General features: G+C 32.0%; 1 protein-coding gene across 2 annotated transcripts; it reads right to left on the reverse strand.

Moving 5' to 3' along the window:
- Window positions 1-6,070: 6,070 nt before the first annotated feature.
- Window positions 6,071-14,526, reverse strand: LOC141700875 (peroxisome biogenesis protein 12). Of its 2 annotated transcripts, none has more exons than XM_074504551.1 (9): window positions 14,339-14,526; window positions 14,140-14,245; window positions 13,483-13,625; window positions 12,051-12,300; window positions 10,673-10,782; window positions 10,393-10,467; window positions 8,608-8,694; window positions 7,462-7,643; window positions 6,071-6,517 (listed from the first exon to the last, which is right to left on the reverse strand). In XM_074504551.1, exons 1-9 carry the CDS (start codon window positions 14,486-14,488, stop codon window positions 6,493-6,495), a joined length of 1,128 nt encoding a protein of 375 aa, XP_074360652.1. In that variant the 5' UTR covers window positions 14,489-14,526; the 3' UTR covers window positions 6,071-6,492. The 2 variants fall into 2 exon arrangements, with proteins under 2 accessions (XP_074360652.1, XP_074360651.1); XM_074504550.1 differs by having other exon boundaries at window positions 7,419-7,643; window positions 14,339-14,524.
- Window positions 14,527-14,778: the final 252 nt, after the last annotated feature.

Below are 14,778 nucleotides of genomic sequence, written 5' to 3' on the forward strand. Positions count from 1 at the left end.
AACAATCTAGGCTTGTTTCAGTGACTTATAACCTGTAGCTCTGATACCAACCTGTGGCGCCCTCCAAACCCGGGTCAGAAGTTTGGGGTCCACAGCACATACACAATATATAAACCTGTATAAGAAATATTATTTGCAATGACCCTGCTTTACATAACCATGGATCGCAACAGGTTAAAGTATGAAAACAAGTCACAACCTTAACTTTTATTATAACGTATCAAATCCCAACTAATTTATCTTACAACTGATAATGAAATTATTCTTACAATCTTACTATCTCACTACCGTATGAAGCTCCTGCTAGCTCGATCCAACTCAAACTGGAACCCTAGACCGCACTTTGGACTGAAGAACTTCACTATCATCCATATCCTTTTTAACTGTAGAATATATAAAAAGATTCGCAAGAGTGAGCTAACTAGCTCAGCAAGTCACAGTGACAATTATTGAGGATAATCGAGTTTATTGCTAAATAATCATTAGAATTGGATATTCATTTTAAGTTTTTAAAACCAAGGTTAGGCTGCTGATCAGTCACGCACTAACCCCGAGCAAAGCACACAGCACTGCTCTAACTACTGGATCCAAGGCACACATTGGCCTAACTTGACCATTGATATGGTCTGACCACGAATATGATCCATATAAAAAAAACTATCCAATTCTAAAGCAGTTCAATATGATAAACAATATAATTTGATACAACAAGATCGTAATCAATGATGATTAAACACTTGAATAAAAACGTAAGGAAACTCATGGATATCACAAGGGTATATCAGGGTATGTATAAGAAATGGTTTTCAGTTCGTAAAGGATCAGGTATTAGACAAATAATGATTTTTCAAGGTATAGTTCTTTGATGTTATAAAGAATGGTTGGAGTATAAAAGTTTCTGTGTTTTCAAACAATTTTGTTCCAGTGTTTGGTGTTTGGTAGTTATGCATTTGGGGAGTAGTATCATATTTGTGTTGATTGGTGTCTGAGAATCAACAAAGGATGGTTTACCAAGAATAAGGCTTACGGCTCACGATCAAGAAAGATCGGGGTTCAAGGGTAAGTAGTTTAAAGCACTTGCAATATAAAACAGGAGTTATTTTGAATAATAGCGACATGTTATGAAACAGTTCAAAAATATTTGTGATATATCTTGAAACAAAGTTCAGAAGTACTTGCCTTACAGGGCTTTATAACTATTACTGATCAATTCTGAGCCGACTCTGTCGCTCAAGGTTTAACGTCCAACCACTATATCCCATTGGATTCGACTTCGACACTCAGGTTTTTCTGTTGAAACTCTACTGAGTTCGTCGACTGATCACTAGGTTATCCTTAGTCCATTGTCCACTTTCGGTTTTCCGACTAGAATCTATAGGGTCGAAATACTCTATGTTAGATACTCATTTATGCTTGACATATCCTTGCTACCAACCTACCCATACGATAGCATATTTCGACTCGTAATTATTCCTATTATAATAACACAACCAACAATTAGGGTTCACATTCTCGAAATCGGTTCGGTGTTCATTTTCAGGAAATACGTATACTCGTAATTTTACGAAATCAGGGTTATTGGTTTTAGCAAATTGTTGCATCACGTCGTGCAGTCAAGTTTCATATAAAACACATATGTATTTATATAACCACTCGATATCCCGATAATCATCGGATACGCTCCCGTATTTTCGTAGGTAAATTTCCCAAAAATTGGGCAGCATCTCTTTTATTTATCGGACTACCCGTCGAAACAATTCGACGTCAATTCAACAATAAACAACCCAACGACTAATATAACCGAAATCCACGTCACAAATCCCAATCACCAATATTATTCGATTATTTACTATTATTTGCATTTTATATTTTTATTCGTATTAGGACTCAGAATTAGCTCATCACTGTCCACCGTCGGCTCACCGAAGCTCATTGCCGACGGCGATAAAATTCGCGGGTACCCGAACAATTTCGGTTTCCAACGCAAATTCTATCGATTAAAATTAAATCTCACAAATACCGAATAGTTTATTTCACGAATATACTCAATAATTCCCTGAAATAAAAAGGGAATAATATTAAAATTATAACGTATGAATCCAACTGCACATATACTTGGCCCGAATTAGAGCCCACAGAGAGAGCCCAAATGACAGAAAATAAAACAATCGGCAAAAATGAGCAGAAAACAGAACCACAGCAATATAACGGCCACGCGCCGCCTTCCTCACCGGAAAACCGGGAGGGGCGGCGGCAACAATAGAGAAACAGAATATCGCACTCGCACATATACATACGCTCAACTGTACATATATATACAATCAACAACCAAGCGGAACAATAACAACCGAGAACAGAGATGGCCGGAAAAAGGAAAGCAACCGGCGAACTTACCAATCCGGTGAACACAGGAGAGGGAAGAACGCAGAGAGTTCGATAAAACAGGAACGAGGAAAAAGACTTGAGAGATTCGAGAGGGAGAGTAATTGAGAGATGGACACCCGAGAGAGAGAGATACAGGGGATGGGGAAAAATGGGGAACAGGGGTAGTTCCTGCTGTTATTATTGTTTTGTTTATTATATATATATTTTTTTCCAATCAACCACAGCGATACACGTATCACAAACCAACCTGAGGAATTGCCACGTATAAATAAGATGGGTGCGAATTCCCGGCAGTCCATTATCGTCGCGCGATTTGTATTTTAATGAACCAACTTACGGGTAAAAAAAATAGACCGAAAATTATCAAACTAGTTTTGAAATTCTAGGAATAATTAGAAACTAATAAAAATAAAATTTTCATGATTTTTAGTGAATTTTTGAATTGCGCTCTATAACCGCATTTCACAATTAATGAACCGAGATGCACTTAAAATTATTTCAGAAAATCACGAAAGTAGTCTTAAAATGTTATAAATATCCCGAAATTTATAAAAACATAAATTTCAAAATTTTAAAACAATTTCTGAAATATAATTTATATCCGCTTTTTAATAATTAACGAAAAAAAGCGTGGGTGAAATTAATCCCAAAAATTTCCGAAACAATTTTAAAATTCTCGGAATATTCCAAACTTAAATAAATATGAGTTTCATAGTTTTTGAAAAATTCTAGAATAAAATACGGGTTTTACAAGTAAAAGAAATCAGAAAATTATTTAAAAGTAAATAATTAATAAAATATTGATTTCTCCATTTTATAAACTCCTAAAAATAATTATTGTAATAATAAAACCATAAATATAATTTTAGAGATACTTCAAATATTTATACAAATAAATTTGCATTAAATCCACTTTTAAAAGTGAAATAATTCAATACAATTCCTTAATTAATCACGCGGTCAACCCGGTACACTATAAATCACACATAGATAATAATCAAACAACACATAGCGGTTAAAACTAATTAAATTACATCGATTTGTTAATCGAAATTGTCTCATTAACTAATATTTTTGATAAAATAATTGTTAACATGTAATTTAATGTAATACAATTACTTGTAAAAATATGAAAATACTATTCTTGAATTAAAAAATATTTATACTTAATTCGAATAATAATAATAATGTAAAATAAAAAGTGAACATATAAAAGTAAGGTCACAGAACTTAGTAAACCATGTTTGTAATCGGAATAAAATTATAGAAAAAAATATTTATAGAAAGTAAAAATATATACTTATAAAAAAGAGAAAGTATGTAAAAAAATTGAACTATCTTGGGTAGATAAAATTCTTTAATTTCAACTGAAAATTTTTGTTTTAATATGACGCTTTGATTTTTGCATATATTTATTATATTTTGATTGAATAATTAGAAACATTATTTGTAAAGTTTTTTTATAAATCAAAATTTACCGATAAAAATAAAAATGTGACAACTAATAAGGGACGAAGGGAGTACTTCTTTTATGTGTTTCGATTTATCTGCTTTTCTCGTACTTTTTTGAAGTAAACTTCCTTCGTATTTTTTTATCCCTTTTAATTATCATATTTTTTTAATGGTAAAATTAACTATTTTCTTTTACCAATGATTAACCACCACTCTTATATTATTTACAAAAACCAAAAATTATTTATTGAAGTATATTAAATATACTTTCCAATGAAATATATTTTTAATTTGGTTCAATTATAAAATATTTATTTCATAGTAAACATTTAATTGTGTTTATTTTTTATTATTAAACGAGAACTCAAAACAAAGATAGTTTCTAATTCATCACAGTTTAACGCCTAAATAATATAAAATTTACATTATTGTTAAACTCAACTCGAATATATTCAGATTAAATTTTAAGTGGACAAATTCTTGTATGATCATTTCAGTAAAGTATAACTTTGAAATTGGATAAGAGATGGTTTAATTATTAATAAATTGTGTACATATGTCATATTATTTTATAACAAAAATTGTATTATTCACTTAATGATCAATTAAAAAAATTGTAATTGCAAAATTATTTTTGGATCAATTGAAATTTTGTTAGGATTTTTTTAATCTATTTCATATGATGAACCATGAAACATTAAAAAGTATTGGTGAAATCTGAAGTCTTTCTGAATGTAAAAAAAATTAACGACTCTTAAAAATTAATACATACACGATCGCCACTTAAGAATGACATACAAAGCAATTTAAGATAATACCTTTTAATTTATTCAGTATACTCGTTTATGAGAAAAATAATTTTTTCAATCATTTTATTTGAAAAAATGAAAAAGGGAGTTTGACTATTAAATTGAATATTTATTGCATTTAGAGAATCACTTAATATATGTTAAATGCATTCATTTGCATGGAATACAAGTGAATGACATTTATTTGCACAAGTGAATGTCAAACTTGTAATTACTGATTACTACACGGAGTAAAAATTTAATGCATTTAGCAATCAATGGTTTTTTTATTTGATAAAATCAATTACGATGTTGCTACTTTCAGGGATATTGGTGCAGTTCAGATTGCTTGGAATATCATTAATTTCGTTTTTAACTTCAAGAATTTTTAAATTCTATTTATTAAACGATCATGAAACAAAACAGCTAATTGTGTTTAGTATGTTATTTATTAATTAAATTTAGTATGTTATTTATTTTTCAAACTTGATTGTATCTTGGGGGGTTTGTCTCAATTCTGTTAAGTTTGTATTTAACGAAAATTATTTATTTGTTTAACAAAAAAAGGTAGGCTAACTTGTACATTTTAATTTTCCCCACATACAGTTAAACTTTGAGAAAGTAATAATCGATAAAGTAATAATCTCGTTAAAATAATATTTTTTTCCGGTCCCAATATAATGGACACAATATATTTTTACTCCCGATAAAATAATAAACTTACTAAAATAATATTTTTTTTGATCCCGGCCCAATTACTTTAAAGAGGGATAAAATAATAAACTCACTAAAATAATTTTTTTTATCCCAACCCAATTACTTTAAAGGGGAAGAGGTTTAACAGTAAGCGCCTAATAACCTTAATTTTATAATTACCCAAACGGTTGGCACCAACTGGAAATCAGCTTAAACGGAGTACGAGTCAAGAATTTGAGAACCCAGACCCCCACTAATATTATATTATATAAAGGACCATTTTATATTCTAATAGATAAATCATTTCTTCAAAAGTTCATGAATAATTTCTTCAAAACTTCAAAGTTTGAATTCCATCAACAAAATATTAAAAAAATATAAAATATTAAAAGTGTCGTTACACAGGTTATACGCTAGTTCCAATGAATTATACAGAATTTTCAAAGTTAAAATTTCGATTTGCCATTAACACACAACATCATACTCGTTGAATTATATATGAATAAGAATTAAGAGCTACAGTTCTCAAAGCAAGTGATAAAAACAGCTCGGTAAAAACATAAAATACACAATTCAAATATTTCAAAAACTGCAGATTTATAAAATAGTTTCTACTAAACTTTTTATCTTCACAAGTTCCCCGTGTAAAAGACGCTTGCAGTTACATCTTAGCTTAGTACAACAGTTGTATGGTCTTATTTTGATGGTGGAATTACTGTAAAGAAAAGATGAAACATGAAGCATTACCATTACACACGAACTAAATATCACCTCTTATTCTCATTAACTAATGCTGAAACATACAGTCTAAACATCGGATACTCACTTGGAGCATACAGTCTAAACATCGGATACTCACTTGGAGTTGTACCAATATGATATCAAGTTAACCCATCAGCAAATAATTGTGGCATATATATACCTGACCACAAGCAACAAGGCATTACAACAATTCAGAAGTAAACCTGAATTATGATTTCCTTTTATCAGCAATGCAAAACATTCTTCTTTGGGTCTGCATCCAGTATATATTACGCTCCATTGTATCTCCTCTGACTGAGGTGAACCATGACTTTAGTACAAAGAATTTGTCAAAGAAACTATCCATCCTCAAAGAGGACTTATTAGACGTCCTGAAAGAGCCTCCTTATGTGATCCACGGTCGCAGGCATTAACGTAACTGGGCACCGTTCGTACTGCAGCAGCAAGGGTAGCCGAATTATGTCACAGGTATGTATTTGGTAAGACACAGATATACTTATTAGCAAAGGAATGGTTTAACAAATAAATTTGTTTTGTCTGTGGATTAATTTCACTATACAATTTAAGGCCTGACAATGAAATAACAATTGTACTACAATTTAAAATTTTAAAAAATCAGTTCCAATCAGGACCTCCATTATGTGACTGATATACAACATACCAAAAAAAAACAATTTGATTTTGTTTTACTGGATGCTGTACTTCAAACTTAAATAATTATCCATGGGTTCAAGAGCGACGCAGCATAATAAAAGTTGGGTCTGCCACCGGCTCAACAAGAACCATAATAGCTATAGGTTACATAAGTCAGAACTGACATATGCTGAAACTTATTACTGACTATCTTTTCAACTCATGAACAGATTATGCCTTCATTACCATCTGCCAAAAATAATCCAAACATTTATATAATTTATCCAAAAAAATTTAACCATGTATTTAAAAACAAAGTACCATGTGCTAAGAAACCTTAAAATATGCTAAGAAAGGAATGGACAAGCAAAAGGTAACTTGAACATGAATCACACGACAAGGATCCCCGATGCACCTGCTTGCAAACTTATCTAGAAAGTGTGTAACCAAACTATACACTGCGAATGGTGAGTACAGTACACAAATTATTCCGCTTGAAGAGATTTTGAAATTGCAAAGTTTCTCATTTTCTATTTTGTGGGAGGTAGAAAGTTAATAAAGCTAAAATTTTGCAATTATTTCAAATTTGTGCAAATACACTTTTTAAGCAGCAAGTATCCTGGTTCTTTTTATGAGACGGTGAATAGTTCTAATAACCATAATATATAGCACTTGATAACCACTGAAGAGCAGATGTTTTACCTGCGAGACATACTTAAAAACGCAAGTATAGCAAAAGACGAACCCTGATACTGAAACAACTGAGGGATTTGCTCGCTTCTGTGAACACAAAGGGCATACTGCTTTATCAGCTGGTAGCGGGATACCCTCTTTTGCAACCTTTGGGGGTGGAGGAGGTGGAGGTGGAGGATACACTGTAGGAGCTGACATTCGTTCCTCAGCAGATTGATACCACCATTCCATCATCTGTTGGTAATTTACAGAAAAATGAGTTGCATGTACAGGCATGATCCTGATGTCATTCATACATGTCAATATACGTATGTAAAAATTAACAGAAGGATAAAACAAATTGAGTTCTCAGGAAATATATTGTTCAGTAATGTAAGGAATATTTGCCCCTAAAAGAAATTTTTTTTGGGTAGGGTCCTTGTCAGGTCTACATCTATCAAGGAAGATATAGTCAATATCTAAATCAGAACATTAGGAAGCTGCACTAGGGATATTGTCTCAATGGCACAACATTGCATTTAGAGCTGTAAACGAATCGAACTCGGACGAACTTTTAACGAACTCGGACAAAATCTTAACGAACCGAACACTGTTCGATAAGCTTATCGGACAAAATTTCTTGTCCGAACTCGAGTTCGGTAATATTCGAACCGAACACGAACTGTTCGCGAACATATCGAACCGAACCGAACACGAACGAACACGAACTGTTCGCGAATATCATTTGTATTTTTTTAAAAAAATAATTTTAAATATTATTTTAAGTAAAAAATTATATCAAACTATTAATTATATATTTTTTTTATAAATAAAATATTTAATTGAAATAATTATAAAATATATTCAATATATATTACTAATAATATATATATTATTTATACATATAGTATTATAAATATACTATTTTTATGAACCGAACTCGAGCTTAACGAACGAACCGAACTCGAACCGAACACGAACTGAACTCGAGTCGAACATCTTAAAAGTTCGGTTCGGTTCGTTAAGATTATCGGACAAGAAATGTTGTTCGAACTCGAGTTCGATAAGCTTATCGGACAAGCTTATCGAGCTCGAACTCGAACGAACCGGACGAGCTTAACGAACAGCTCGGTTCGTTTACAGCTCTAATTGCATTTGTACTATCTGAAACAATCTATACTTTAGCTGAAGAATCCTATAAAAGGTGTAACATACTTACTTTAAAGAAGAATACGGCAGCAATTAAACCAGTTTGGGCATAATCTAGAACTGCATATGAACAAGTGAGTAATGCTCCTTGTAATGTCTGAAAACAAACCAAATACAGTGTGAGCATAGAGCATATTCAAAATATGTGAGCATAGAGCATATTCAAAACATGTGAGCATAGAGCATATTCAAAATAAATACTTAAACAAATAATATATAAAAATAGAATCTTTGCAAATCAACTACAGGCACTAGTTAGAAGTTAGTACATGAGCTCCCAATTCTTTGTGCAAGACCGCACACATAGCATGAAAAGAAGACAGGGTCTGAGATAAATTGTGAGTCAGCTGTGGACACTGTTACAGAACAACTTATTGAGCATAAACTAAATAATAAAAGATAACTGTCTAACATCAAACTCCATCTACCAAGAAATTCTAATGCAAGATGAGTACACCTGATTGTACAATATTTTACGGGAAAACTAAATGCTTGCAAGACCATTTGGCTCAAATGCTTTTATCACCTCGATGTTTGATATGTTCAAATATAAATCAAAGGTGGACTAATAATGCCTGCTCTTTAGGTTACGATCAGTCACTAGAGCAAGATCGATCTTGTTTACTATCCTACATTCAGCAACGTTCACCAATATTCCACAATCCAACAGTTACTATGTAAGTACTCTCTTTCTGGCTAAAACACATTATTCTTTCATCAAAAAATCGTAGCTTGGAAAATTATTGAATACGACAATAATGTTCAACTCTATAAAGTCAATTCAAAGCATTTAAACTTATAAAGTTTGTAAATCTTATACCTATCAGTTATGTAGTTTATTATAATCTTACTTCAGTAAAATTGAATGTTTATTGATCTGAATTTGTTTTAATATGACAGTTCAAAAGTCAAACTCTCGTATATTATTGAGTAGATGGAGTATTTATTGGTTCTTTGCATATTAATCACAGAAGGAACAACTATTTCTTTAATAATGAAATTGTCCTCATGCCATCATGCAGATTTCAAATTATAATTTACTTGTCCCTGCTGGGACTCCTGAGCACCAATTAAAAATGAAATATTTCAAGGTTTTTTAATATACATCTATACACGCAACTAAGAATTGATGATATTAATATTGTAAGGGGTTCATTTCCTCAGACATCTATTATATCATAAATTTCATACAGCTGAAATTCATTGTTACATATTTTCACAATTAGATTAATGTACTAGTATCCCCGCAGTCCAGAGGATATCTTTAAAAACAAAAATCATTTCTGAATTCACTTTCATATTATTCTACTTTTCATAATTTCCTTGCGGCTAAAAAAAATGCAGTACAAATTATTCGGCAAACTATACACTCTAAAAAAGTATTAATCACCTAAAGTGGAGTGACATAAATTAAACATTTAGCAATTAAAAGAAAACAAATTAAGAAAAAAAAAGAGCAAGAGTACATTATGAAGATTTGGAAAAATTAGTACTAATATCAGCAATTATTCATGAATCACAGAATACAGAAACTATAACAAGTTGGCAGATAATGTGTGTGTGTGTTTGCCTTCAGATGGAAACATTGAAGTATAAGCTGCATTTTCGGAAATATAATGAAAGTACTTAATATATATAGCACTAGAATAACAGGAACGCTGTGTTAACTGTTAAGTGTTAACAAGAGTATTAGGGGGCCACCGAACAATCATATCCCACATAAAGAAGCAAATCAGATATCAATCTTAGAAAGCACCAAAGATATAGACATCAACAAATGGCCAGACTTTAGTACCTTCAACCAAGGAGGACCACGAAGTCTTTCTCGCTCACGGCTTCTTATCCTAGAAATTCGTGAAGAAGTGTCCATCTAGCATGACGTAGGAAAATGATGAATCTCAGAATAACAAGATGATAGGGAAATATGTGTAATAGATCAGGCACCAACTAGACCAACAAATTCTAATATAATTTGTGTATAGAGAAACATATTTGACTAAAAATAGCGAATAGTCATAAACATACTAATATTAATGAAACAGACTTATCAAAAAAAGAGTGTTCTAGGTTGATACCAGCTCCTGTCCTGTAGCTCGACAAACATGAACCCCAAGTGCATGTAATCCTGGGGAATAAAACCCAGTAGCATCCAATAGATATAATAGCTGATATGCAAAAGCTAGTCCTGCGATTTTATAAATAAACTATATAAGTATAAACATTGCCCAACAGTTCTAGTGCAGTTTCTCGTTTTAGTATTGCTTATCACACAGTAGGCATACAGTAAAAGATAAATATACTAACAGATCATCAATTTTCAGGGCCTATCTACAAATTATGATTGATGTATTCGGTTGGAAAAACCTGGGCTACTATTAGGACTGAATCATATCAGATACTCAATATTATACAAATATTTGCAGGATCATGGATTTATTATGCATATTAATCATGAAAAGACGTGTAACAATTATAAAAAAATATATTTTGAAAGTGAAAACGCAAAGACAAAGCTCCTCACTTAAATCCTAAATATGTATCCATCTCTACAGACGATAAAACTCATACAAACTGACTTTACAGACGTCCTTTGTTAATTAGAAACTTAATTCACGGAGCAGTACACTTTTTCAATATTTACAATTTGCTCAACTTGTATTTAAGTCTGCAACCAGTATGCAAATTTATGAAATATATTAATGTTTTATCTAAGGGAAAACATAGTTACTTTCTTAAAAAAGACAACATTCTATTTAAAAGTTTTATCTAATCTCCAAATTTCATCATTGAAGTTATTTGTCTCATGAAATTAAAAAAGTTAACTGATATTACAATGTAATTATTAAGAAAAAATAAGATTTTAAGTCTAGTCAAGAAATATAATTACCACAATAAATCTACATTATAAGAAAACGATTACATATAACATAAACAATTCAAAATTATTTACCAAGTACAAGGTCAAATTCATTCGTAGTCCATACATGCACAGTCTTAGCTTGTAAATCTAAGTTCGTGAATCAAGGGCAAACCAGTGTAATTATATAATTTCTACTAGCAAAGTGGAAGATAATCACACTATATATTCAAAGAGAGAACATATAATGAGTCTGCCAAATAAAAGAAGAAAAAAACACACACTCTTTAGTAAAACAAAAAAGTTGGACCCTTCGACATAATACCCACAAAACAGAGTTAAAACTCCACTTCATAGAAGACATCGATACAGAAGCTTTTAAAGGCTCTCAACTACATGAATTGAAGAAAACAAAAATAATAATAATAATAACCTCAGCAGAATATATAGATTGATAGCTCCCCCAAAAAATTCTGCATCAGGTAGATGCCTAATCCATAATATGAATTCAGATTTACTGTCTCCCTTCCTCACAATGAAGGGACATAAGAAACATATCTATGCAAACAATATGTGTATGACTTAAAAGCATGTACCTTCATTTCCAGCATGTATCCATGGATAACAGACACCAATGATCTTTTTAATTCTCTTTGCCAAAGTTGTTCTAGCTGATTCTCCCCTATGTGAAGGACTGCTTGAAGCAAAAGACTGATCATCTCCACCAGAATAGTCATTTTCATTTAATCTGTCATCAACATGACCCCATAAACTTGCTTGAAGTGCAGCTTCTCTTTCTTTGTTATAGATTGTGTACAACTTTGACTTGAAGTATGGTAGCACAACCTACATAAATATAACATTACAATACATTTACCTCCTCCATTTAGTGAAAGGATCACAAGAATGGAAGAAGAAACACAAGTACAAATATCAAGTCTATAAGTCTCCAATATGCCCATTTGGTGAGACTAAGTTGTCCACTTACTTTAAGGGCATGTCAAAAATTATATCTACCCAGCAAAACAATCACGTGCTCCAAAATTCAACTGCCTATGACCCATTTGAATGGTGAAACTCAATTAAAAAAGGTAGTCCCAGGCAGGCCTCCCACATATATTTGGACTCCAAAAGCCTTCAAGTTAATAGATTGTATAGATAGATATAAGTATCTATGCTCATATCTCATACAAATATATAAGAATGTATCTCTGCTCCTACACATCAAAATTTTGTGAACCTAAGAGAAGCACAACTTCAGCCGTCACACATTTTCTCAAATCCAATATGACGACAGGTTGCCTTTATCAATATGAAAATAATACATCTATGGCAGAAACATGCTTCTCTGTGATTCTTGTTTGGATGGCACTGTTCTCAAAGTTTATAGGAAACTTTAAGAAATTACATACTGTACTTAACTACTACAAGAATTATTGAATGTCTAAACTCTTGATATAAATTTTCTCTGGAAAAGTAGGCAAAATGAGATTAGAGAATTCGAACAGTGGCATATTATATAATCATTTTTTTTTGGATATCTAAAAATTCATGACATGCTAAGCCACATACATGAAAGATCTAGTATGATCAATAAAAATAGAGATTAAGGTATACCAAATTACCATTATATAGTACAGTAGTGTAATGTCATAATTAAAGGGGTCTAGTATGATCAATAAAAATAGAGATTAAGATATACCATATTAACATTATACAGTACAGTAGTGTAATGTCATAATTAAAGGGGCAATACACGTTTAAATATTTCATTGAAGCAGTAAGCACTTTGTCTGCAATCTAAAGAAGTACTTGTATAAACAATTGAATTTACACAAATGTATCATGTTACATACGTTTGTTCAAATTATGGGTGACCCATTGCAGCTCAAAAATACATCTAACTTAAGAAAATTGCAACAAAAGATAATGAGTTTAAAGACTAGATACGCATTTAATAGCATTAACATTATTGCATTTCCTGCTGCTATTGGGATGGGGAGTTCAGCTAGAAGAAAAATTTCCTACCAGAAATGCAACTGAAAGAACTTTTTGACGTTTCTCCAGACTTGACTGCTGGATCTGCTCACCTGCTTCTGAATTAACATTCTTCAGTTTCACATTAACTGCTCTCCTTCGCAAACCATATAAAGATTCTGAAAAACAAGCATCTGAACAAGGACAAGGCAGAAAAATATGAACACCTTTTCTTATCTGAAAAAATAATTTGAAGATAAAAAAAGGAAGAAAGATAACACCATTTAAGTACAAGAAAGCTTTAAAAATTGAAAGGTGCTCTCTTCATTCAATTAAACTTGCACACAGGGCATGCGCATACACAGACACACATATATCAAATGAAAAACTAAACAATTGAAGCTCTTCCAATTCCATATGGACTTGATTACATTAACTTACAGCAGTAAGTTGTTTGTAAGCAGCTGGGTACTGACATAAAATTTGTTTGCGTTTAAATCAAAATTTAGACAAACCATTGTGCAAAATGAATGAATTAGGTACATAAGCTAGTTTGCAGGAAAGTAATAAAATAAGGCGAAACTGATGGGTAACACTAAGTGAGTTAGAAGTAAGGATGAAAACATGTGAATTATAAAGTAGAAAATCCTTATCTTGAATGCACAGAAAACAAGCATATAAGCTTGAGAGAGAGAGAGAGGGAGAGACCTGTATTTCTAAGACTATGGGTTTCAAGAAGAAGAGTAAGAAGAGCAAAGAATTCATCTTCATAGTCTAGAAGCTTATGGAGAAAGGGTCTTCTCAAAGCCAAAACCTAGAATTCAATTGAATTAATGAATATGAATTAGAAAATCAAAAAATCACAATTAAGGGGAAAATGGAAAAAGGGGGGGGGGGGGTAGCGTACACCAAGGGAGTAGGTGAGAGCAGCACGGAGACTGGAAGGAAGCTGTTGAGCAGCTGCCATTTCAAAGAAGGTTGGTCGGCTTCCTTGTCCTCCTACTTGGAACAACATCCCTCGTCTTTCTCTATCTATCTCCCTCCCTCCCTCCCTCATATACACTTTCCAAACAACCAATCTCCCCCTTATCGACTTGGTAACCAAATACAACTTTAATTCGGGTCATTTAAGGAAAATCACGGTACAAAATATCAATTCTGACAAAAATGACCCCAAATGTTATCGTCTAGACTTTGGTACATTTTTTTCAATCATGAAAACACCACTTTGCTAAGCGTTTTGCATATTTTTAATGTTTAAACTACAAAAAGCTACTTAAAAAGACGCTCACCTTCAGTTTTGATTTTTAAAATAATCTAAAACGCTACATAATAGTTCGTCCCCCG

This window comes from Apium graveolens, unplaced genomic scaffold, assembly GCF_009905375.1.
Source record: "Apium graveolens cultivar Ventura unplaced genomic scaffold, ASM990537v1 ctg3017, whole genome shotgun sequence".
NCBI lineage: Eukaryota > Viridiplantae > Streptophyta > Magnoliopsida > Apiales > Apiaceae > Apium > Apium graveolens.